This window comes from Epinephelus lanceolatus, chromosome 10 (assembly GCF_041903045.1).
Source record: "Epinephelus lanceolatus isolate andai-2023 chromosome 10, ASM4190304v1, whole genome shotgun sequence".
Lineage (NCBI taxonomy): Eukaryota > Metazoa > Chordata > Actinopteri > Perciformes > Serranidae > Epinephelus > Epinephelus lanceolatus.
Genome location: NC_135743.1, coordinates 9,267,235 through 9,294,063, shown reverse-complemented (window position 1 = coordinate 9,294,063; position 26,829 = coordinate 9,267,235). Strand labels below are relative to the sequence as shown.

General features: G+C 42.1%; 2 protein-coding genes across 3 annotated transcripts in view; one reads left to right on the top strand and one right to left on the bottom strand.

Annotated features, from left to right (window-relative positions):
* Nucleotides 1-6,521: 6,521 nt before the first annotated feature.
* LOC117265688 (uncharacterized) lies at nt 6,522-9,876 on the bottom strand. The gene is made up of 8 exons (XM_078171418.1): nt 9,592-9,876; nt 9,299-9,413; nt 8,886-9,188; nt 8,280-8,443; nt 7,981-8,124; nt 7,644-7,878; nt 7,201-7,502; nt 6,522-7,078 (listed from the first exon to the last, which is right to left on the bottom strand). The coding sequence occupies exons 1-8, from the start codon at nt 9,874-9,876 to the stop codon at nt 6,722-6,724; spliced, it is 1,905 nt and encodes a 634-aa protein (XP_078027544.1). The 3' UTR covers nt 6,522-6,721.
* Nucleotides 8,847-26,829, top strand: part of ntrk1 (neurotrophic tyrosine kinase, receptor, type 1) — a 72,506-nt gene continuing 54,523 nt past the window's right edge. The window contains exons 1-2 of one of the 2 annotated variants that reach the window (XM_033640321.2): nt 8,847-8,975; nt 18,248-18,521. In XM_033640321.2, coding sequence (XP_033496212.1) covers nt 18,325-18,521 — 197 coding nt within the window. In that variant the 5' untranslated portion in view covers nt 8,847-8,975; nt 18,248-18,324. Of the gene's footprint in view, nt 8,976-14,763; nt 14,927-18,247; nt 18,522-26,829 lie in introns of those variants that run through there. The other variant, XM_033640322.2, reaches the window with a different exon arrangement.

The following is a 26,829-nucleotide window of genomic DNA, read 5'->3' as shown; positions in this document are numbered from 1 at the left end:
ATTTATGCATTAAATTAAACAAGCTAATGCCGCTAACGACGTATCAGAAACGTGCAATAAAATTTTTTAACAGCACTAGAGATCAAACAGAAGCCAAAGACTGCATCGTATAGGGCTGACCCAAAAAATTCGAAGCTTCGAAGCTTCATTCGATGGCACGGGATTCGATTGTTAAAAACAAAATTCGAATATTAGGCCTTTTTTTCTCCCGTTTTTTTGGGGGACCTTGAGTGTTGCACTAACCCCGCCGCTCGGATACTTTTTGTGTGCAATTTTAATCATGCCGTCCGTTTACGGTTGTTTTTTTCCCCTTTAGCCATATGTAAACATATGTAAACGAGAAGCAATGTCTGTTAGGCATGTAAGATTTTATGTTCCAGTTCCAGTTTGTGTTTTTAATTGATTGATTGTTTTTGGTTGGTTGACAAATAAAGGCCGGCCCCATTAGGCCAAGTAAAGAAGTCATCTGGTCTGATTCTTGCATGAATTGTCTAAAAAAGTTTCACAGTAAATCAGAGAACAAGGATATTATTATTGCCACAGGTTATTTGAAATGGACAAAGGTATTCTTTACTGGTGAGTTAAGGGAGAATAGCTATCATGTAATTAAAAAAGAAAACATCTCCGACAAGGAAATAGAAAGCCCTACGTGCAATGAATGGAGACCTGTTATCCTGCTTGAACACAGACGACTAAATTCTTGCAACAATGTGACTCAAAATAATGATAAAATAGATTTCATTGATGTAAAATAATATGCTGATGGTGACATTTTCCACCGGTCCGCTGCGCTCTTGAGTCTGGTGTCAGTGACACATGCTGCTCTGAGTCGCGCATCTGTCTGCTTGCGCTGCAGTGCGCTGAGGGTTTTAATTTTTAGTGTTAAAAATCAAAAGTTAAACACTACTTATCAGCAACCAGAAGTGTTTTTTCGTTTGTGAATATTTTTATCTTAATTCTAGGGTTGCAAGAAACTACCTTTTCACCATAATTTTTAAGTTATTAACTTTTTTGGACTTTTTTTCGAAGGTCAGCCCTAGTGTCGTATTAAGTATCTTATTGATTATCAAGCAGAAGAGAGAAGATAACGTTATCTCAGAGCCTTACGGTGGAAAGTTTCTCCCTCTTTATGCCGCTGCATCACGTGAAATTATTTGAAGAGTTTCAGGCATGAATAACTTCATTATCTTACTTTAATAAAGAGTAATATTCAATTACTTAAAGTACATGAAAAATAAAAGCTCAGTTCCTTGAATCAATATACAAATATCATTTTTATCCACGTATTTATAAGATGAGGTATGACGAGAGGATTTTCATATCTCCCTGAAGTAAATCATATACACTTGAGCATTGTTGTGATAATAGAAATGTTTTACAAAGAGGACAAAATGATCATATTCAAGGAATAAATGGACAATATTTAGCAGGGCCACAGGCTTTTACAAAGCAGCTACAATTAAAAAAAAAAAAACTTCAAAAACCAAGAGGGTCATACTTTGGAATAAAAACTCATGAGTTCATAGAAATAGCAAACTTAACCTCCCATTGATCCGACCAAGGCTTCACCTCCCTAGAGAAAACCGTTTTAAAACCACTAAAAAAAATGAAAGAAATACTCCAGTGATTTAGATTGGCACTTTCATAAAGTTGGGCAACTCACAAGAAGTGCATTTCAATAAATGAATTATCAAAGGCAGTGCAGGAAGAAATATTCTGACTTGTATTCCCAAGTATGGTTTCAGCTCCTCATTTTTTTTTTATCTTTGATGATATCACATGACCTTCATCGGCAGATGAAGCTGCCCAGTTGTTACAGAATTTGATTTGACAAATTTGATTTCTTTGTGATCAATGTATTCACTAGTTTTCAAAAACTCCTTTAAGACCGACCCTGCTGTACAGGTACCAGTGAAGGGAAGCAGGAAAACTTTGCTGATATTGAACCAGCTGTGTGTCATCGCATTGTGCACAGATGAACGGTGTTTGACTTCCCCTGGAGATTCCTGCCCGTCCGGCGGCCGAGGTCCAGGTGCTGGCAGCAGCACGGGGACGAAGCCAAACACTGTTCATCTGCACACACTGTGATGCCACACAGCTGGTTCAATATCAGCAAAGTTTTCCTTTATATTCATTGTGTTCTGTGGTGATCAGACAGCTTGTCGGACCATCACAAAGGGGTAGGGCTTAGCAGGTTCGCAGGCTCCAAAGCTGCTTAACAGACCTTGAGATGAGATGAGGAAATATTCAATAATAATATTTAGAAATATGTACAGTGTGTAAGCTTACACTGTGAACAAAATCTGTGATTATCCACTAGAAAGAAGCTATGTCAAAATCTTTGTTTGCCCTCGTAGATGTGGGTCATTTTTTAACATGATGAAAAGACATATGTAACACGAGGCATAATATCAGTGTTCTGTACACACGAGTCAATGTACAGCAAGTAAACGCCAGCCTGAAGCAACACAGCCTACATACAAACATGGCAGCTGCGTGCATTTACCACTTAAAGTGTAAAAGCCTTTCCTTGTACTTGGTCCAAAAGAGCTTTTACTCACCCGCTCATTCTCTTGTTACTCTCTCCCTCTCTCTGTCCCCCACTCTTTCTCTGCCTCTCTCCAATGCCGAGCATAAATATGAAATTGATTGATTATTGTTTAAGGGTCTGACAGAAGTGCAGCCTCTCTCAGACTCTTCCTCTTTGCACGTGTTTAACCCCCCACATGTGCTCTGGCTGCTCAGATGTGCTGTCGATATATTCCATATAAACGGACAGAAATGCACCCATCGATTCTGACTGCCTTGAAAGTGTTTAACATTATCTTTATTATGACTGTGTTGGATGAAAGGGAATTCGCTGATAACTTTCTCCAGACTTTCTGGAGGCGTTCCCAACAATAAAGACGGGATTGACCTTTTCTTTATAAACAATCTTTTATACTTTGCTGTCAAAAGAGTGAAATGTTTGAATTCCTCATCCTAAAAGCTTTTGACTACATTTACATGCACAAAATATTACAGATTCTGTGCTTATTCCAACAAAGACAATATTCCTACTAAGCTGTTTACATGGCTGATGAAAACGATTATTCCTTTAATGTTCTGTTGTGCCACCATGCATACTCCAATAAACATATAAAAGGCTGGAGCCTCTTGTGCCATGTCTTTGCATCAAAATATAATTTTTCAAAGTTTTCCATCAAGGGCGGACTTGTTTGATCATGCAAACACAGCCTTCCTTTTTGATTCCTTCAACCAGCTTCGTGAAAAGGTCCGCATTTGACTAACACATATCAAAAAGTTGTTGATATCCAAGTCTTTCATAATGCTTTTAAGCAGGTGTGTTTCTTCTTCCAACCAGAAATGTGGGCTTTTCTTTTGGACATGCATCTCTCTTACAACTCACAGCCTGACCATAAACAGGCAAGATGCCGTGTGTCGCAAACTGCAGTAAAAATCCCAACTGAGACGCATACTCTGAATATGCTGTATACACGTCCCAAGAATGCTCTTAAAGTACTATTCGGATGGGATTAGTTTTACATAGGGATGTGGACTAATGTCAGTTTACCACAGGATGTCCGTAATATAAATGTCCAATTCGCACGGGACAAGAAATCTCCGTAATTCTACCAGAGATGGGAGTGGTAACTCGGTCTGCGCCCTAGTGTCACCTCCCTGTCAGCATGTGCTTGCTACGTTGCTTCCTGTATGTGTTACGTTTATTAGCCCAATATGACATATTGCCCATGATCAGGATTGTGTATACAATTAGCAATACAGATTTATATTAAGCCTACCGAACACAACCAGAAGTCTCGTGGCTCTGAAAAGTGCTTTCTTCTCGACCTTTTTGATTGGTCTCCCACCTAGGTCTATGCGATCATTAGAAGAACGTCCACTATCACGACTGCCGACAACACCGAATGCTTCCTCAAGCGCCTCCATCATCGAAAAAACGCGGAAAACTAGCTGTAAATGCGGAAAAATGGTTGTAAACAGGACGTGACAAATATTTACATACATTTTTACAGAGGATACTTTTTTACAGAGGATCGTGTTCGCACCAGATTAATATTACCCAAGGTATTTTCTCCGGACCGTTTTACAGAAGGTAAAAGTCGACGTAATTTCTACTGACATTATCCGTAATGATTACAGACATGGCACCTTCGGACAGGATTAAAATCCCTGGTAATAATTACTTTACCCCATGTCTCCACGTTAAACTGATCCCGTCCGAATACGGCTTAAGACCAGAATAATACCGGCATATCCCAAGTTTTCATCATAAAATGCTTCATTCGTAATAAGGCCTGAAGCCCAGGTCAGACCAAAGATTCACGACGAGATGAAACCCTTTTAGAATGTAACGTTGCATAAAAAAGTTGCAGCGGTGTGAACTGGCAGGTCTGAGCTCAACTCAAACTGGCTGATGGTGTCACCTGCAACTCAGTTGGTCAAATCGCCCAGCATCGCCATTGTAGTGAAGAGAAGGTAGACATCTCTACGGATGATATCTCCAAAACTTGGCATCTCGCGTTAAAACAATCTAGAGTGATTAACAGCACTGCAGGTAAGAGACAAAATATACAGTCAGGTCCATAATTATTTGGACAATGATACACTTGTCATCATTTTGGCTCTGTACACCACCACAATGGGTTTTAAATGAAACAATGAATACCTGCTTAAAGTGCAGACTCTCAGCTTTCATTTGAGGTTTTTTCAAAAATGTAGTATGAACCGTGTAGGAATTACAACCATTTCTTCACACAGTCCCCCAACTTTAAGGGCTCATAAGTATTTGGACAAACTAACATAATCATCAATTTAACAGTCAGTTTTAATACTTGGTTGCAAGTCCTTTACAGTCAATGACTGCCTGAAGTGTTGGACACATAGACATCATCAGATGCTGGGTTTCTTCCCTGGTGATGCTCTGCCAGCCCTTTACTGCAGCCGTCTGCGCTTCCTGCTTGTGTTTTGCCCTCAGTTTTAGCTTCAGCAAGAGAAACGCATGCTCAATTGGATTCAGGTCAGATAATATGAGTTGGCCATTGCAGAACATTCCACTTCTTTGCCTTAAAAATGTCTTTGGTTGCTTTTGCAGTATGCTTCAGGTCATTGTCCATCTGCACTGTGAAGCATCGTCCAATGAGTTTTGAAGCATTTAGTTGAATCTGAGCAGATAATGGTGCCCCAAACACTTCAGCTTTCATCCTGCTGCTCTTGTAAGCAAGACAAGACTTCACTAGAATAAATACAGAGGGTTTATCACAAGATGCAAACCATTGGTTAGACTTAAAAATGGAAGGCCAGATTAGAGTTTGTCAAAAACCATCTAAAAAGCCTGTACAGTTGTGGAACAGCATACTATGGACAGATAAAACAAAGATCAACTACCAGAATGATGGGAAGACAAGAGAAGGAAGAAGGGAAGGAACTACTCATGATCCAACGCACACCACCTCATCAGTGAAGCATGGTGGAGGTACTGTTATGTCATGGCCATGTATGGCTGCCAGTGGAACTGGTTCTCTTGCATTTATTGATGATGTGACTGCTGACAAGAGCAGCAGGATGAAAGCTGAAGTGTTTGGGGCACCATTATCTGCTCAGATTCAACCAAATGCTTCAAAACTCATTTGACAATGCTTCACAGTGCAGATGGACATTGACCTGAAGCATACTCCAAAAGCCACCAAAGACATTTTTAAGGCAAAGAAGTGGAATGTTCTGCAATGGCCAAGTCATATCATCTGACCTGAATCCAACTGAGCATGCGTTTCTCTTGCTGAAGCTAAAACTGAGGGCAAAACACCCAAAACACGAGCAGGAAGCGCAGACGGCTGCAGTAAAGGGCTGGCAGAGCATCACCAGGGAAGAAACCCAGCATCTGATGATGCCTATGTGTCCAACACTTCAGGCAGTCATTGACTGTAAAGGATTTGCAACCAAGTATTAAAACTGACTGTTTAATTGATGATTATGTTAGTTTGTCCAAATACTTATGAGCCCTTAAAGTTGGGGGACTGTGTGAAGAAATGGTTGTCATTCCTACACGGTTCATACTACATTTTCGAAAAAAGCCTTAAATGAAAGCTGAGAGTCTGCACTTTAAGCAGGTATTCATTGTTTCATTTAAAACCCATTGTGGTGGTGTACAGAGCCAAAATGATGACAAGTGTATCATTGTCCAAATAATTATGGACCTGACTGTATAGTTTTGATTTTGGGGTGAACTGTCCCTTTAATACTTTTGTACAAACATAGAGCTGTAAGGCACAAAGCATTAACTTATATCAGGCTTTCTTTTCATGGGATTTGTTGCCTTATCCTTTTATCTTAGTGTGTAGATTTCATGAGGCAATGCACTGCACTTGCCAGGGTTCCTACAGGTTTCTTCAAGTCAAATTCAAGTCTTTTCAAGACCTTTTTAAGACCATTTATATCAAAAATTAATACCTATTTCTCGGCCTATTTCACAGCCCTACCGGCAAAGAAAAATGAAATCCTTGAATTTCAGAGTATTCGTTTATTCAACAAAATAGCAGTCAACAGTACTCCTGTACAGGTTAAATAAAAATAGAAAATAAATTAAAAAATCTGTGGTTGTGTAAAGATGAGGGGGTGTCACCCCATTGCAGCATAGAACAGGGGAGACTCTTCCCCAACCAGCTATTAACAAAATAAACAATGAACACCAGAAACAAAGTCAACTCCTAAGCTCTGCACTCTTGGCAGCAATCTCTTTGTCAAGGACAGCCAGTTCTGCCAATTTCTCCTTATGGCCTCTCCTCAGGAGGTTGGACCTTGTGATTAGGTCAGCCATCTTGCTCCCTGCCTTCCCCTCAGCCTCCTCTGCCAGCCTGTCCGCATCCCTGGCCAGACCCTCAGATACCTCTTGTAGGCGTCTCCTTTTCCCCCTTAGCTCCTGAAGTTGGTCCTCTGCTCCCTTCCTCTTAAGAGCCTGGGCTTCTGCCCCCCTCTTCTTTCTCTCTGTGTCGAGATGGACCCGATATCTGGCCCTGGCTGCTGCTACACTTGCCAGTAGCTCTTTAGTGAGTGGAACCTGGATATAGGGTTGGGAAAAGAGAACCAGAATCAGTGACAGAATCAACATAGTTGGCCTCTTGAGTTTATCAACTCCTATGTCAACAGCATATTTCTAGTCCAGCCAGGGGTCATTCTTACCTGGGTAACACCTCCATGTTGCATGCTATAATCACACACCAGCCTCCGTGTGACCACAGTGTCCTCTTGTATGTTGTCGAACTCCACCTCTTTGTTGATAGAGAATCCTCTCTCAACCGTAGCTTGGCCGTGGGAGAGGATGAGTAGCTTCTTGCAGAAGGCCCACAGTTCGGGATAGGGCTCCCTGAGGACACTGCTCAGGAAGAGGTCTAGCCTCTTCTGCATGGGAGGAAAGGAGAGGAAGTCCTCACTTCGGCTCTCCAAGGACAGGAGACTGTCAAACTGTTGGAGAATGACATCCCCTATAACAAAACAGATCAAAGAGAAAATAGAGAAAAACATTGATAAATCATTGGGCTATTGGGCATTCATTGGGCATTGCCAGCCAATCAAATTGATGATAAATTAATGTGTAGCCTACAATTTGCCTTTCTTATTCCTACGCGCAGACGTATCGGTTAGCTGTTTGTCCTGGAGAAACCTCTGAACCAGCCCTTTCATGTGCTTCCTGCATCTTTCTGGGTCTCTGTACATTACTGATGGATCCAGGTACACCATCTGCCTAACAGTCAAATAATTGAGGGGGCTCTTGTCCTGCACTTTCCTGATGATGCTACACAGTCCCTGCATGCACTCTCTCCTGAACTCTAGCACCCTGAGCTCTGCACCTTTGATGCTCTGGAGAGAGGGGGAAATTAGCCATGAATAGAACATGTCTACAATGACCTGGTTGCAGCCTAACCATATTTGTAAAATGATCTTTTTAAAACTTCACACTACCTTAAGGACTGACTCGGCACCTAGACCAACGCTGATGTCTTGTGGGCTGAGCCAGATGGTCTTGTCTGTGACATCCAGTTTGGTCAGCTGCAGGGCAGTGATGTCGTGGAGGACTTCTCTCTTGATGAAGCGTCTGAATAGACTCTGTCAACAGACAAATGTTATGATGCACAATGTATCCATTATTTTTTACACATACTTACCACAAACTCCATATTGTCAAAAACATATCAATTGAGCCTAATCAGTGGTGATTATAATGTGCAGTGCTGCCGATATAATATACAGTAAATTATTACCATCATCAACTCGGTCAGGTCCTTGGAGAGGAATGGCAGCACAGGCTCATCCGTTTGATATTTTTTCAGGAAGGGAGTAAAGGTCCTGGCTAGTGCCGTGTAGAACTGCAGTTTTGCCAATATGAGAGGATCCTTCATGGCTGCTTCAAAGGTGTCATAGGATGCTGAGAGAGAGAGAGAGAGAGAGAGAGAGAGAGAGAGAGAGAGTGAGAGACGGACAGAGACAGAGAGCGAGAGAAAGACAGAGAGAGAGACAGAGAGCGAGAGAAAGACAGAGAGAGAGAGAAAGACAGAGTGAGAGACAGAGAGAGACAGAGAGCGAGAGAAAGACAGAGTGAGAGACAGAGAGCGAGAGAAAGACAGAGAGAGAGACAGAGAGCGAGAGAAAGACAGACAGAGAGCGAGAGCAAGACAGAGAGCGAGAGCGAGAGAAAGACAGAGAGAGAGAGAGACAGAGAGCGAGAGAAAGACAGAGAGAGAGACAAAGACAGACAGAGAGAGGCAGGACATTTCAACTTAGCTGTACATTACAAAAACTATGACAAGGCCACACCACCACCAGGGTTAGGACACAGTCACAGACCTATTCACAGCAGAAGGGCCTACCGGTTCCAGGGTTCGGGAGTTTCTTCGTTTTCACAGTCTCCATGTACAGGAGCAGTGATAGCCAGACTACAAGGGCTCTCTCGACAACAGGTAGGTTTTCCACCCAACGATGGGCACAGAAGGACAGGGGGAACACACTGGACTTTGTTACTGTGATGTAATCCTCTCTCCTGGCAGGCACATTGTGGAACAATGTGTGCATTGCTCTGAGCAACTTGTCCAGCTGCCATGCAGTGAACCCACACTTGAACGCGTTGTGTAGCGTGTGCAGGCCACAGCTCCCCACACAAACAAGCTGAACACCTGAGGGTTTCATTGCAAAACTTGATATTAGAAACCAAATTAATACAACAGTGGATCACATAAACACACTCACTCACACACGTTTAGTAATAGCATTATAAACTCCTCACCTCCGTACTGTTTAGCTTGTTCTTTCTGGAAAAGATCGAACAGTTTCCAGTTCACACTGGGCCCATCCATTGAGAGGGACACCAAGCCCCTGAGGTCCAGTTTGTCCATGCATTCCTGAGAAAAAAAGGGTTGTGTTTTGATTACTCAAGATAAGAGGACTGGATGAGCACATATTGCTAAGGGAAGTACCTAACTGGTCATGTAACATTGCTAAATAAGTCTTATGGACAAAATTTGAGTCTATCAATATATAAACTGATAAACATTTATAGTAAAAATTGATTAGACTTACTTTGAGGTGGGACAGCAAGTCCTGTGCAGTGGAGTGTCCCATAAACTGGGAGCCCAAATATCTTGAATGAACCTGCCCCTCATCCCAGAAGCGGACGTGCACATCCAGCTGCTTGGTTTTCGTAATCTCATTGAGGCTCTCATCAAACATCAGAACAAACGGCGATTTGTTGACTTTGGACACCAGTTCATCTTTGATGTGAATGGCTAACCCAAACTTGGCTATGTAAGCCGTTTTGTCGGCACCACAAGTAAAGGTGCCGGCGATGTCGGAGTCGGGGAACATGCACTTGAAAAGCTCTGAAATACCCTCGTTTCCATTGTAGGACTGGTGTTTGGCAATGGTGTGAAGAGTCCACAACACCTCTGCTTTCAGCGTTGGCGTGAAACCGAAAGACATGCGTAGATCAACTCTAACGTTAACATTAGCTGTGGTTGTAGCAGGAGGGGCTGCAGGAGCACTAGCAGCTAGGTGGCTAGCTGGTGGGAACCCAGCGGTGATGGAAGGAGTTTGTTCCTTTCCTCGGACATACTTCATGTGCTTGGTCGATTTGGCATGAGAGTCTAACGCCTTCAATCCCATTGTTCCGAGCTGAATCCTCTTCTTGCACACGGTGCAGTAAGCCTCAAAAACGTTGTCTACCACAGGTTTTAACCAATGACGGAAAGAAATTTTATCCATCCACGCTTCGTTAAATTTACATTTCCCCATATTCCCCTGTGTTTGTGTTGTGGTGCTGTTAGCGCGAGGTTTTCTTCTTCTTCTTTATTTTTAACGGCGGTTGGCATCCAGCTTATTGGTGCATTACCGCCACCTTCTGTTCTGGAGTGTGAATCAGCATTTTCCCCGGGGCTGCGTTGCATTCTCAATTATTGGCTCTTTATTTACGTTATTTGATCAAAATAATTGTGGTTGACAAAGGAAACTTTTTACGAGAAATGTGATACAGATAAGTTACATACAGTACAATTTTTAAGACCCAGATATCAAAATTCAAGACTTTTTCAAGTCTTTTTAAGGTATTATTTCCAAATTCATAAATTCAATGCTTTTAAGACTTTTTAAGACCCTGCGGGAACCCTGACTTGCATGATTGTGTGTGTGTGTCTGTTAGTGTGTGTGTCACAGAGATATAGAGAGGAAGTTAGGGACACATGGTGGAGATATGGCTGGTAACATGGTCAAGTCTATAACACAGGATGCAACAGCGACTGTGTCTGTTCCCTGTGTGTGGAGACCTAACCAGCGTATTTATCTTTGACATGACGGGGGGGGGAGATTGATTCAAAAGCCAAGTGTCGCAATTAACCCCTCCCATGACCATCAATCACCATAATGCATAAAAACAGTAATCTAATTAAATACCCAGTGAGAAATGAGGCCATTATTATCTGTCAAATGTCCGCTATACTACCAAATGATGTGAGGTTGAAAATTGCCGTACGGCTCATAGGATATTAGATCGTCACTAAATTAATTGTGTGGATTGAAATAAGTATGAAGTATGAACAGAAATGGGTACAATCTGGTAAACTTGCAGTCAAGTTTGAATTGGCTACATCTATTAGAAATCTGGGGACAAAAGACAGAATGCAATCATTCCACATACAGCAGTATTAACAGAAATACATTCCCCAAACTGCTGTATAAGTAAAACACAAAGGGCTGGAAAAATATCAGCCATAGTTTGAAAAGCAGAGCACTTAACTCTAGTGTTATTTATCACCATGTAAGAACAGGCTGGAGGATATCTCACCATCAATAATACTCTTCATATCACATCTCATATTCATCTATTGTTTAGAACTGGCACATTTCAATGAGTGTTTTATTCTAGCTGTCAACTTTATAAAGTTAACAAGGACCTCTGGAGGAAGCTAATTGATGTGTGTGGTCAGTACATGTAGATTACTTGATTGGTTATTGTTTTATCAGGACTTACTGTGCTTCCCACCTAACTGTGTATTCATGATGGAGACACTTCATATAGCAAATGATTGGGCTGCAGTTTTCAAAGTTTTCCAGAAGATGAATAGAAATTGATTTAGGTGAGTAAAACATAGAGCTGCACCAGACTATGAAATTTCCTAGTCAACCAAAAGTCGTCATTTAGGGCCATTAGTCATCTAGTCGGCCGCATGTTTACAATATTAATATAATTATTAGATGATATATCTTGGGTGGGGCAACACAGTGGTTTGAGTTGAAGGTGTGAGAAAGAATAGTATCAGTAACATTGTTAACACTGTGCTACATTACAGAGAAATACAAAACCGTACTAATGAACCTTCATTAATATAGGCCTATATTTTATCTACAAGTGCACGTCACACACTGAGCGAGCCGCCTGTTAATGACGCTGTGGGCTAATGGGCATGTAGCTACTTCCATGTTTCAGATGATACGTCATGTTTGTAGTCAACCAATGAAAATGAGTTTACATATCACCTTGGGTTCGTCCTTCACCTTCTCAAAATGATCCCACACTTTGGATTTCCTGCCCGACATGTTATTAACTAGCCTGTGGAATAACCGCAGGTACCAGCCCTGGAAATTAACCTGACTCCTGTCTGACTGCTGAGCGTGGCCACTTCCTGTGTCTGTCCTTTCAAATTAAATTCCTACATGGTCCAGTCATATAGGTTTGGATTTATTTTGACAAGGCGCAGCTCTCCACTTTAACTACAAGTGTGCAACTCTGATCTGTTCACACTGGAGAAGTAGAAGACGAAGAAGAAGATAAATAAAAAGAAAAACTTTTTCAATCCCTGAGGGAAAATTTAATTTTGTCACTTATTTGTCACATACACATGGCCCCAAATACACACACATGCACAAAAAGGACCTACAGATGCATTAAATGTAGAGATGTCAGAGTGAGGGGGCTGCTCATGGACAGGAGCCCTGAACAGCTGGGGGTTTGGTGCCTTGCTCAAGGGGACCTGAGCAAACTGGAGCCTTTATAGCGACTAGGCCACGCTCCATATTTGGTTGGAGTGGGGACTTGAGCTGGCAACCCTCCGGTTCCCAACCCAACCCTCTATGGGCTGAGCTACAATCGCCCCGCCCATTCAGACTTGTAAATTTAAATTGAATGTATGTACAGTAAACTGCCAAATATGTAGGACAATTAAAGGAAGCTGTAACTAAACTTAAGTTTGTACAGATAATTTACATTGCAACCCACCTATATTTCATTTGGAAATTTGTTTGACATGGCTATGTTGTTATTTACATCTCCCAGTAAATGATTCCCATTGAGTTTTTCATCTTTTAACTGGTCTGCCTTGTCCCTCCACACTATTTGCTGAGCTAAGACCAAGGAAAAGGGGGTGTAAAAAGGAAGAGTACTTAAGCCAACAGATTATCCTGACGACAGCAGCAAAAAATGGCTATTCAGCTTATGGCCAGTAATTGTGGTCGGGACACTATGACCTTACTCATGTGCAGAGCAACTAAGAGGAATGGGGGTGGGGCACAGTATTTGTCCCATGGGTAGGAAACTGTCTCTGCTCATGTAAAGAACACATATATATGTGTGATGGACAGCGAGGCACCGTCAGTGTCAGCCTATACACTCACATAGTTCTGTTATGTGGTAAGGAAATATTGTTTCATCAACCAAAGATGCCAAACATTTAGTTACCCTGGCACTCCAAACCAGCCCTCATATTAAAGTGTTAAAGATTACCATGCCTATTTTTTCATGTAACAAATTTCTAATCAGGTGCAAAGGAGATTCATTCAGACATTAACTGTCTTCTGCTGCAGTAACTTCTCACTAGCAAACTTGGTGGCCAGACTTAAAGGGATACTTTGCCGATTTGCAACGAGCTTTGCATCAAAACAATGTGTCAATGTATCCTCAAAGAACAGTTCGTATGATATCGTATGAGATAGCGCCCCTCGAATGATGTTACATCCTTAATGTACAGTTATGTAATTATTATAAAGTTATGGAGGTTAGGTTTAGGAAAAGAAACATGGTGAGGACCTACCTTAAAATGACTCAAAGTCATTCAAATTCTATCCTCAGTACTTTCCTATTTCCCCTCTACTCACAACCTCCTTGGATTTTGAGGGATAGGGCTGAAAGTACAACACATTCTCACCCCGACCTTGTGACATATCGCCGCTTGGTCATGGACTTTCCACATCCACATATAATGTGCAAGTTAGCCTAGGTGCGTCCGTTGTTGCCCTTTCAGGACACTGTCAACTTCAGCCTGTTACATACACTGTGTCTTTTCAAAATACACTTCCATTTTCACAGGAAATTTACAGTTTGCATGCAGTCTCTGAAAAATAATGCACTATGTCGGTACAACACTGCGAATTGACGTTTTTTTCCTTCAACAAAAAACGCCCGTGGTTGGGTTTTAAAAGCAAGTTGACTTTACATAGACACCATATCTTTTCAATTTCTCCTGACATTGTGTTGTTTGGTTTGTTCACCGCTCCGCAACATGCGCATTAGTGTCAAGCGGGCGGAGGCGTTGACCCCCCCCCCCCCCCCCGCTCTCTCACACTGCATCATCATTTAAAGAAGACATTGTGAAGCAACCCATCTATCGCCGATGGCCGATCGGATCGCCCATTGGCACAATCTCGACCTCGGAATAAGAACGGGTTTGAAAGTACGAAAAGAAAAAAATTGCCACTACATGACTATGCGGCAATCTTGTTGAGGTCATGAAATGTAAACAAACTACAATGCGTGCCCCTAGTGACGTGAGAGATGGAGCCAATCAGAGTCTGGAGCACATCCCAGGACACAATTGCAGATGTCACTGACAACACAAATGAATTCACTTAGTCTGGTGGTTTAAATTTGTAAAACAACAGAAGCAACTGTGCCCAAAACTGGAGTTTAATCAATTCACAACTAGAAAGTTTGGATCACCAGAACCATGCCACAAGCCATAAACACACCAACTATAAAGCAACAGCCTATCATGTTAGAAGGAAAGGTTTAGATGAGTGAAGTTACTGTGGTTAGGTTTAGGAAAGGAAACATGGAAAGGACATACCTTAAAATGACTCATAGTTCAATCGGTTCAAAATAGGTGTCTCCAGGGCAAAGTCCTGTATTTTATGACCCATCCACCACCCCAACCTGCCTCCTCAAAAGACCGCTCAGGACTGCTTCCTTGTTCACTCCTGACACACCATTTAATAAGCAGCAGCCTACAATGTAAGGAGAGGCAAAAAAGGAATAAACTGCAATTCACAAGCTGAAGGAGCTGACAGGATCGCATTTCACTGGAGTTGTACCTTGTATGATTTCATGTGACAAATAAATGATTGATTGATTGCTGCAAGTACCCTTCTGCTGGTAAGGATACGTTGCTTTTAGAGTCTAGACAAACTGACAAGAGCTTTCATTTATGGGTCTGACCTAGATTCTCACAGTCTTTACTCTGACATCACTGAGGAGAGGTTACATGATTCTTTAGAGAAATACTGATAATGATAACGAAGAAGGTCTCACTTAAACTGCAGATGGTGTACTTTATTTCATAATGCAAAACCTCACAGCAGTAAATAGGTAATAATAATCAAATGCAGTCAAACAGAATTATTCATAAAATTGGACAATTCTATCCTTTATCCTTTCCTACTTCCCCTCTATTCACAACCTCCATGGATTTTGAAAAATAAGGCCTTAAGTGCACACATTCTCAGTCTGACCTTGTGACATATCGCCACTTGATCGTGGACTTTCCATGTCTACATATGACGTGCAAGGTAGCCTGGGTGTGTCCATCGTTAATGTTTTGGGTCGATGTGTCAACTTCAGCCTGTTACATGCATTGTCTTTTCAAAATACACTTCTGTTTTCACAGGAAACATTTCCCACTGATGCCGTCAGATGCTGTTACATACTGTTGGCACCCATGGCCACATATCATGCCTTCATAAAAGGACAGCTGTTTTTGTTGGTGTCTGACGCAGAAGTTACGAGCGTTGCGTATTCAATGACTCCGCAATGACTCCGGGTAGGAAAGTAAGAAATGAAAAAATTGCAGACAAACGCTGATCGCCCTTGTTTTTGTAGATACGATATTTCGATAGTCTTCAGGATACATTTTTTTGATCAGAGCAACACAGCGTCACAGCCTAAAAATTATGGGTGAAGGTCTTTCCACACCGAATCCATTTTTTTTGCCTCCCAAATTGTCCCACGTCTAAAAATAAATACCACCTCACACTGTGCCAATCACATTTGCACACTGAGTCAGAAACTTTTATCGGCCATAAAAGTTTTCAGAACAGGTTCGATTTTCTGTGTTTTTCCGAATCCGTCAAAAGCCTTTAGAGACGTTTGGCCGAAGAAAATGTGGCTAGATAGAGGAACAGGTCGCACAATATCCTTCCATAACTCAGACAGAGTACTTTCAACAGGTCAGAAAGTAATATTCAGGTGGATAATGATGACGAGGAGGAGGATGTGGACTGCACACAGACAGACAGGGAGCAAAAAGTGTGGACACAGTGAGGGAGGACAGTTCAGCCCCTTCGGCAAGGGCCTTAACTTTCTACATCTCGAAAAAATCTAGTGTTCTTCTACCTTTACAATCTCCATATGGACATCTTTGTAAGCACTAGAGATCAACCAGGACACACACATCATCTAAATACCGACTAAGTTCTATTACTTCAGGTGATAACCCCCAGACATCTCAGGTCATGAACTGATTTTTCCTGATTCATTTTTTATAATTAAGCTCTCTATGATTAAGCTCAAATAAAAGTATTTCCCATTCAGCCATCTGTGTCCACTTGACCTCCCCTGAGCTTTCCTTTCCTCCACTACCTTTCATTCCCTTACACATTCATTTCACACACTTTCATCAGCTCAAGGTTATCAGACAATACATTTGTTCTAAGTCATGTACTACAACTATATTTGAATATTTCTCATTATATACACTGAATCAGTGACATGATCACACTTATTTCTCACTTACTTTTAACATTCTAACTTTATTTTCTATGTTACCTCCACCTTCTCTTATTGCTGTTTCCGTGGTGTTGTTCCTCTTTTTCACCGGGGTCTTCTTTTGTTGATGGCACGTCAGGAGTTGGAAACATTTAGGTCCAATAACCAATGACCAGCTCTGGTTCTTCTTTCTCCTTTTCTGGGTTTTCTGTGGTGGAATTGCCCTGCTGCTTTCCTCTGGGCTGTCCCTGTCCTGTTTCTGTGACTTAACAGGGTTATTCTCCTGTTAGGGAGCCCACATGGGCCAATTCCATGTCCGTGTGTCCGCAACGGTTCACTTTGGTCCACGTGACGTAATGTCATCGTCCACCCATGTCCATAAGGCTCCAATGTAGACCCTTATGCAGACGTCTGTGTGCTGCCTATTTTTTGTGACCACGCAGACTGTACACATAGCCAGCAAGCCAACTGCTCCAATCCCTTGTTCCAAACTCTAGTCCAGTCTAAAACACTTCAGTCAAGCCAGCTGCTGCTAGCCTAACTAGCTTAACGATGACTGTCTTTGTCTGTCAACTGACCTTGCCATGCAGGTACTAGTGGTCCCTCCAGGGTCTACCTGGTATCGACAATAGTGACATCTCCCCCTCCTATACCTACTGACCCAAACCAATAACTTTCAAACCAAGTTTTTTCGTCTTACTCGTCAAAACTTGGTGCCTGCCTTACCCACAATACCATTGATACTTCTGTAAGGCATTTGGGTGTGTTATGTTAGTAGTGAGCCTGATTTCATGGCCAGAGAAGATTTCACCCAAAGTATCTGACGGAGTACCTGTCAGTCAATCGTTGCACATACCTCTTTAAAATGAGTGAAAGTACATTTGCTATTGAGATTTTTCTGATCACACTAAGTGAAATGCAAATTGTGTCCAACCCTGCCAGGCTTACTAATATTGTATTTGTTCCAGGGATGAAAAGCAACAAACTCAGAGACCTATGCTTTCATTTCCTATTATTAAACCCTGCTGGGAGTTCATCACACTGTTGAAAAACAGCTCATTGCAGATAGCATGTCTCCCCACCCCTCCCACTTTCCCACAACCATTAAATTCATCACTGACCTCCTAAGTGTCAACATTCACAAACCTTGCAACAATCAATTCTCCCACAACGGAGAGATCCATCCATCCACCCATCCATACAGAAGGATGTTGCTACAGTAGTGTTAGTGTGAGAGCGCTGCTGCGTGCATCCAGGCACCCAGGAGCCCTGACTTCTTGGCTCTGCTTGCACCTTGAGCTGCTGGCAGGACAGCAGACCTCTCACCCCGGGAGGGGGCAGATGAGATCTCCATCACCATATCCCATCCCCTCCTCTCATCATTATCAACACACACCCTTCACCCCAACCCCTCCTCCTTCCCCCTCTCGCTTGCCGAGGTGTCTGGTGACTCTGGCCCCTGTTATCTTGCCCCTCCCTTCATCGTGGAGGAGAGGAAGGGAGAGGGAGAAACAGAGAGGCTGCAGCCCACTACCACCATGTCCCCAGAGGCCCCTTGCCTGCCTGCCTGCCTGCCCCTCCTGCTGCTCAGTACAGCTGTGGCTCAGCACCAGACCCTGACCAGCTGGGATCTCAACCCTGCCAGAGAACCACAAGAAGAAGAGCCACTGTGTGTGAAAAGCTCCTCACCTCTCTTCTCTGGCTCTTCATTAGGTGAAGCACTCAGACACTGACTCCAACTACAGCTGCCAACCCTCTCCGCTGGTGCTGAGAAGATCCTCTGTGTGAGCATGGCTGTGGCACCCTGGGCATTGGCACTTCCCCTGCCCCTGGTGCTCGCCCTGCTCAGCCTGGCACCGGCGCCCGCCTTAGGAGGCTGCCCGTCCGCTTGCCGGTGCTCTTTCGCCATGCTGCAGTGCCTGGACCCCAATGGTATCGCCAGCATCCCGGCACTGGTGTCGCAAGAGAGCGAGAATGTGACGGAGATGTGAGTATGATGTGTCACCTGCTCTGCATGTGCCGCTAAATCAGCATGAGTTTATCAGATGGGCTTACATGCCTTCATGTTGGTGGTTTGCCAAGTTTGATTTTTTCTGTGTTCAGTTTATCACTCCAGGTTGGTGCTTAATTTGTTGAGAGTGTCTTAGTGGCAGCATTCTGGGTTTAATGGCACCATTGGCGACTAGTTTCATATCTGATCTGGAGTTTCAGATTAGGACCTTATTTGCTCATAATTCTGGGTTTTGTGCTATTGTTTGGGAGAGTCTGTTAATCTAGTCCAGGTATTCATAGAAATGACAATTACAATCATGTTTTTTTTTATCACTCTGATACATGAAGATGGGGCAGTTAAGCTGATTGTATCATTCAAGGTTGCGCAATAAAGTTACTTTCCATTGCTTTGACCAAGAACAACAAGTGCATTCTAATAGGTTTCTGATTTCTGATTTTTTTACGAGGTTGGAAGCGCAGATACGTCTTTGTTTATTCCTCATTAGTCTCATTAATTGGTCTCATTACTGAATCTGTTTTAATGTAATGAAAAGAGTTTGTTCTCAGCTCTTAGAGATAATGATGATGTCTAAGCAAAGTATTGGGAGAGTATCTGTCCCAAGTCCCTCAAGATCACAATGAGCAAAATGCAAATCGTCTGCAAGGCTTCATTTCTCATTATTTGACATAGTCAGGTTCTGCTCTGTTGAGAGCAGAGAGAGTTTGTTCTCTGCGATAGCCGAATCCAGACGCTGCTTGATGTAAAGTAAATTTACTGCTGTTTGAGATTCATTAGCATGGCAGTAATTCTGTCACTTTGGTCATTGGAAATCAATTATAGATTGCTACTGACAATAAATGGCACAGTGACGGGAACTGAAGTCTTATTATCCAGTGTGCCTCACAGCGTGGCCTCAGGGTCTTCAAAGGATCTCAGCACTATTGGCTCTTATAGTATAGTGTGGAGATCAAGATGTGAGCTCAAGATTTCTTTTATTATTAAAGCTCATTAAAATGCAATGCATGACAACACCAGTGATGTCCAGGAGGACGGAAGAAGTGTGCTTGTCAGGATACTTTTTCGTAGTGCGTTAAGTTAAATAAACTTTGACTTTAGTTTGACTTCTCATTCTTCTGTCTGCTGAGGTGCTTTTTTTGTCTCATAAATTGGACTTTAAAGATTTTTAATTGCCACATCCCAAACATTTAAAACTTAATTTACAGTAGATATTGTTTGAAGCCTCGGAACACCTGACTTCAGATCTTACCTTGAATGCAAAACATAAAACATTAATAACTAAGTAAGCCTTTATAGACATGTAAAGATCCAGTGTGTAGAATTAAGGGGATAAATTGGCAGACATTAGATATAAGAGGGTTTTCTGAAGTGGATAATCATCTGAAAATAAGAATCATTGTGTTTTCATGACTTAGGGAACAGGTCTTTGTCCACAGAGTACACCATGTTGCACCGCCATGTTTCCTACAGCAGCCCCTAACAGGCAAACCAAACACTGGCTCTAGATAGGGCTATTCGTGTTTTTACCCTAGTGAGCAGCCTCAGAAAAACACAGATTTTTTAGCGGATAACCGCTTTATTAAACATTTTCCCAGTCACTGTGTTTGTTTGTTTTGAGGAGGAGGAGACCTGTGCAGATAATTCAGCTCCCAGTAAAAACCTCTTGAACATACTGAAACACTGAAGGAATCCTAACTGGGAGTTCACGCTTAGCACATGGGAGAAGTTTCAGCTGGTTGCATTCTGCAATCCTCACCGCTAGATGCCGCTAAATCCCACAAAATCCCCCTTTTTAAAAGAATCTTTAGGTGTCTTTATTAAGAGGCTACACTCTAAAGCTCCACTTTGTCAGGACTGTATGGGTTGATATTTGAAATGTTGGGAAAAAATATGGAGATACAAAGTTATTATCAAAGCATAGCTGCCTAAACTCTGTGACTTCAAACTTTACTAAACAACAAAATGCATGTGTACTATGTTCTGAGGGTTAACAAATCAATACTCTGTGCACAGATTATATGCTTTCATTAATGGTAGAGACCTGCATGCTGTAGTTGAGATACACATGGCTGGAGAAAGTATATTAAATTTTGAGGCTCAAATGAAAATTCCACTTCTGATGAAAGTTTGCTGACCTGAGTTTACTGAGGTTGTTCTGACCTAATTCCTGCTTCTTGTGGTTCAACTGATGCTCAATAGATGAGATGGAAAAGATGGCTGGTTGATGCTCACTTGATGCCGTAGTTTGACGTAGGGCTGGGCAATTTGTCGATATTATATTGATATCGTGATGAGATTGATATCGAATTGGATTTTGGATATTGTAATATCATAATTGTTGTCTTTTCCTTGTTTTAAAGGCTGTACTACAGTTAATAGTTAAGAGTAAGAGTCATTATATCCACGTTAATGTTTACTATTTATCAAAAATCTCACTGTATGAATATTTTCCAAAAGCACCAATAGTCAACTGTACAATATCGCTGCAATATCAATATTGTGATATTTGATTTTCTGCATATCAGCCAGCACTAGTTTGATAAGTACCTTGCAGCCATGCATGTCACACTTCTGATTGTCACATATTTATGGACATGCAGTCTCTGGAGGCAATGTGTTTGAATAAAACTCATCCAAGTTATTGCTCTGATGAAGTGAGACAGCTGCAGCAGCAGATGACTGTTATTTAACATTGGCTTTTTAAAACTTTGTATGAAAAAGGAAGTAGAAACTGACCACCTGTGATTTAAAGACAGCTGCTGTATTATTATGCAACCCACCATCAGCTCCAGCATGGAAAACTAAATGTCACTCTCTGCACCACCACGCTGTTCTCTCTTTGTTCCTGTCCCCAGATCTGAGCAATTAGCATTTGTTAAGAAGGAACTACATTTGTGAAATGCTATTTCAGTGGAATAAGTCAATTTACTGCCGCTTTTTGCCTCTATTCACCTATACCCCACTCCCCTCCTCTTTCCCTCCCACACTCTCTGTTCCCTCTCTTTCTCCCTCTTCTCCCTCTCTTATTTCAGAGGTATTTCCTTGTACCTGCAGCTAAACATGTTTCGTAGAGCTCAGGGTGAGGCTTGACATTCTCTCTGAACTGTTCAATCGATAAGTGAGCGCGCCTTTCTCTGGCTTCTGTTTACCGCGGTGCTCTACATGCCAGCAAACAACAACACTTCACCGTACTGGCAGTGCAAGGGAATACAGCCGATACGCAGAACAAACAAGAGGCCATTAACTGTGGAACAGGGGCCAAAATTCATCATACGCCGAGTTATAAATTCAATTTTGTGAATTGCCAGTCAATGCCTCCACCCGGGAACAATAGATGATATACAGCCCACTTGGCTCAATCCAATAAGTAAGGGCGATGGGTGATCCTGGGCCCACCTGCCCTGTAATCACATTATTGTCGTGTGGGTCAATCAGACATGAATAAAAAGGTTTGTGTGTTGCCGCTGACAAACACAGACCGGGGAGGTTGAAGCAGTGTCACATGCTGAAAGTGGCTGTCATCAACTGGAAATTACTGAAGGTATTTTTTGGCAAAATCACAACACAATATAATACCATGGAAAAAATATCTATATCAGTTAATTGGTATATACTGTATGACACACAGCTGTCTTCATAGATCATTACATACACTATCTATCCATCCATGCCTCTTTGTTATTCTACCTCACTACATTTCAAAGGGAAATGGTTCCTTTTTATTACTACATTTAGTTCACAGCTTTCAAGTTACTAATTATTTGCAGATAACAGTTAGATTTTTCACTGATAATCATTAGTGTCCCAAAAGTAGCAGCACACAGGGAGCAACAGTTGATGCTTTATCCAGAGAACAGCACCCACAAGAAAAACCATTAAAATCTGTACAGTCCTGATGTGTCACATGATCCACATGATCCGGTTAGAATTTTCCGTCTCCAGCACCTGCTGTTGTGTCTCAACAAAATGTACTTTAAAAGCATTTTTGGCTGCACCACAGCACGCGGGGCCAACACTATAAACACCAAAGTCGACCGTGACTGAGTAATAAAGTTACACTATTGGTTGGAGTGAGCGTTAATGTCAGTGTTGGTGCTTAGACATTGGTCGCTGCTCTTTCAAAATGAATAGGCGTTGACATTCCTTTGTTATTGTATTCCTTATTTTCGGTAGTATGGCATTATAGCATGGTGGAATTAGCAACCTAGCCAGCTAAGAGGTTCACATTACACCATTTTCACCCCGGTTTTGCGTTGCAGAGACTACCGTAATCTTTTGAGTGTTCATACCTGGTGACGTGTGTTTCTGTCACCAACTGTGTAACTACCTGCGTGCACACCACAAGATTTCCCCACCGAGCCCTTGCCGACAGAGCCCCACATAACGTGGTGACGTCACCAAACTACATTTTTTAACTTGGAGACGACACATCGTAAAGGCATGAATATTCTTCCCAGTGTGGAATCAGATCTGCCTCCAGGGCCTGGGTCCAAACACAACGCGCTCCCCGTGATCCTGTGGATGCTGCCATTGTTGTTGTTGCTTGCCGGCTTGTCAGTGTTGCCAGATCTTGGGAGAGAAACAAGCAACCAGGGCTATGGAAACAAGCCCAAAAGAAGTGAAAGATATATATATAGAGAAAGGTGATGTTTAGAGAGCAAGCCCAAATAAGCAACTCCACTTTAGAAACAAGCCCAAAAAACGCAGCTCGCGACAACCAATATTTGTAAGCGACTTTACAAAAAAAAAAAAACGAGCCCAGAGTTGCGGCTATTAAGCGGACCTGGCAACCCTGCGGCTTGTCCTCCTCACATTTCTTCCGTCCTCCTGCGTGCTGACATGGGACCTATCCTACCTCTCATTGGCTGATGCTCTTTGTCAGTCGTGTCAGACTTCTCCAGTTTTCTAGCATGATATCCAGTCCCAGTCACAGACGAGGGGGCGACTTGCTCGTAGGCTTGTTCACACACGAGGACTCGTCATGGCAGACTATCTGCCGACTCACCTCCAACCCAAGGTGGCCCTCAAGATCCTCAGCGACGTCAAAATCACGGTGAAAATCGTGTAATGTGAACTAGGCTTAACTAGCCAGTTGCTCATGTCAGAGCGTAGGGAAGCACACTGCTATTGTCACATGATTGACAACTTTGTTCAGCTCATTTTTTTTTTGTAATCAATGTAACAGTAGTAGAGAAGCATGGTGGAATTAGCAAGTTAGCAAACTAGCCAGCCACAGTCAAAATTGCAATTTGGGAAGGAGGGAGGACAACATCATCAATTTGAGAACAGTTGTGTCTGTACATGTGGAAACTTAAAACCTCCAGTGTACACAGACTGCGACCGAATCTCACGTCAGGTCTCAGCTCGTGTATGAAAGTTTGAGTCAGCATGGATTTGAGGTGCAGCATAGTAAATCTGGCTGAGGTGGAGAATTGTGATTAGAATATATTCTGACTGGCATCTAAGGATTTGCAGCCACAAATATCAAACTGTCTTAAAAATGTATAGTTGCCATATGGATGTGCGCTTTCTATCACAGCTTGCAGTTGGGAGAGGCTCCAGACTGACCGAAGGATGAACACTGCCTGTGCCCAACTCTAGCTGAAACTTTTCTTTTTTTAAACACAGACAAACCAAACCATGTTACATCAACACATAAACATAAAGTGGGGAAGCTGAACAGCTCAGATAATTACAGGCCAATAGCTCTGGCCCAGTGTCATGTCCAAAGTGCTGGAGACAGTTCTACTGTGTAGACTTGAGAGGTACGTCAATCAATCAATCATTCAATTTTATTTATAAAGCCCAATATCACAAATCACAATTTGCCTCACAGGGCTTTACAGCATACGACATCCCTGTGTCCTTAGGACCCTCGCAGCGGATAAGGAAAAACTCTCCAAAATTTTAGATGAATATAATAGGCAAAATTCTACAATGTTCATGTGCTTCATTGATGCTTCTGAAATATTCGATCATGTTAATCATGAGAAATTATTTTTAAAATTGTCTAAAAGTGGGGTCCCTGGTTTTTTAATTAGAATCTTGGTTTACTGGTACTCGCATCAGACAATGAGAGTGAGATGGGGGAATGTAACATCTGTTCTCTTCCATGTGACCAATGGTGTTCGCCAAGGCGGAATTCTGTCTCCTTTTCTTTTTAATATGTATATGAATGATTTGTCTTTGATTTTAAATGCATGTGGTACAGGTTGTAGGGTTGGTGACTCACTAATTAATCACCTTATGTACGCAGATGATTTGGTCATCTTTAGCCCATATACTGCTGGTCTCCAATAGCTTCTGAGAATATGCACACAGTATGGTGCTGATGACGCTAAAAAGAGTAAGATCATAATTGTCAGAAGTAGAGAAGACAGACCGTCAACCTTCCCTGACTTCTATCTGTCTGGCACTGCACTCAGTGTGTGCAGTGAGATTACATATTTGGGCCATATTATCGCAAATGACCTGTCTGATGACAAGGATATCTATAGGCAGCGTCAGAAGCTGTATGCTCAAGCGAACATGCTGTGTCGTAAGTTGAGCATGTGTGCTCTGTATCTGTGAAGATCTCACTCTTTAGAGCGTATTATACACCTTTGTATACTGCCGACCTGTGGTGTCGTTATAAACAAGGCAGCATTAGAAAACTCCCCGTGGCTTATAATGACCGCATGAGGAGCATGCTGCTGAGAGCTTCAAGAAGCTCCAGTGGAAGTCATATGTTTGTTAGTGTCAGGGTACCTACCTGCTCTGCTGTTCTACGTAACCTGATGTATAGATTTATGTGTAGGGCATCTGAGTCAGAAAACGACTTAATCACTGTTTTGGCTAACCCTGTATGCAGTTCTGTCAGATTTAGACATTGAACATTGTGAAAGGATTTGTATTTTTCTTTTGTGCTATTTTTCTTTCTTATTTTTACTCTGCTGTTTTTACTGTTTTTTTTTTTATTGTGATATGGATCCCCCCTGGGTCTGAAATAAAGAAATAAAGAACACATGGGGTCCCTGGGTACCTTTAACAGTCACTCCAAACCCAAAAGCTCTGACACAAACTAGACTGTTTGTTAGTTTGGAGCACTGTTGGAATATAGGCCTACCATTTGGTTACTCAGAGCACCACACTCTCAGAGCGCCAGAGCACGAAGTGCAGTGAAAGTGAAACTTATTCATTTGTTCATCTGGAAATACAAAACTCTTATTTCTTAGAAAAACAGCACTCTCATTTCAGTTTTGTCTGTTGTTTTTCCAACATACTGGCTGTGTTCCTATGGAAACCCCACGCTGTCCAGCACTGGGTCTAACCTATGTAATGGCAGCAATAGAAAGTTTGCTGCCAAATACAGAATGCTATTATGTGGTAAACACTGCACACACACATTTCATAAAAACATTTCCAATTGTCCTGTTCTGTGGTCACTTCAAGGCAATCTCCTGCAAATTATGTTATTTTTGTCTTTTTTTATTACGATTATTTGGTTCATTTCAGTGGAAAGGAACTCTTTCCCAAGGATATAATAAGTTAAAGAGAGCACTAAAGACATTCACATAGATAAAATCTTTCATTATCAAAATAGAATCAACAATGAGTCCTCCAGAGCTCAATGGACAACACTTATATACAGTACAGGAGAGCATGGAGTGAGAGGTGGAGGAGGGAAGAGAATGGGGTGGGTGGTTTGCTCCACCGAGAGCCTTGGTAGGTCCGAATACGCCATCTATTCAAACATCCCATGAAAGAGCCGGCTGTCCTTGCATTGAGTGCTGAATTGATCTACACTGCACTAGTTATTCTGAGGTAGGCTGTGTCTGGAAAGGTGGAAAATGACTAATTGAGAAGAAGTTCCCATCAGCCTTGTCTACCGGGCATCTCTTAAGACATTATTCTTTTTTTCCACATGAGCAATATTAAGTTCTGATATGAGCTTTGTGGTTTGAGAGTCGCTGGACATCTCGGATGGTTTTGTTATCTGTTAGCTTGTTCGGTGGATGTCAGGGAGGTCAGACACATTTCAGCGGGGCCGAATTTGGGTGCTACACTCTGTCTTTAATGCCTCACTCTATTCACATGATCATAGTTTCAAATCCTGCTCGTTCCCATGTGTTTCGTCCCACCCCTTTTTTTCCTCATTCTTTCTCTAAACTCTTAATAATAACGCCTTTACAAAGAGGTCAATGGTTCAAGTATATCAGCTGCTGAGTATTGACACATAGGTTACACAGGTAACGAACTCAATTCAGCCACTGTTGTTGCTTTCAGTATTTAGTGTGGATTGTCA

Excerpts from the sequence above, each read along its gene's own strand:
- LOC117265688 (XM_078171418.1), bottom strand. The coding sequence starts at position 9,876 with ATGTTCCCCGACTCCGACATCGCCGGCACCTTTACTTGTGGTGCCGAC. Across the intron at positions 9,189-9,298 it reads ACAAGCTAAACAGTACGGAG|GTGTTCAGCTTGTTTGTGTG; the intron begins GTGAGGAGTTTA and ends TGAAACCCTCAG. Across the intron at positions 8,444-8,885 it reads ACTCCCGAACCCTGGAACCG|CATCCTATGACACCTTTGAA; the intron begins GTAGGCCCTTCT and ends TCTCTCTCTCAG.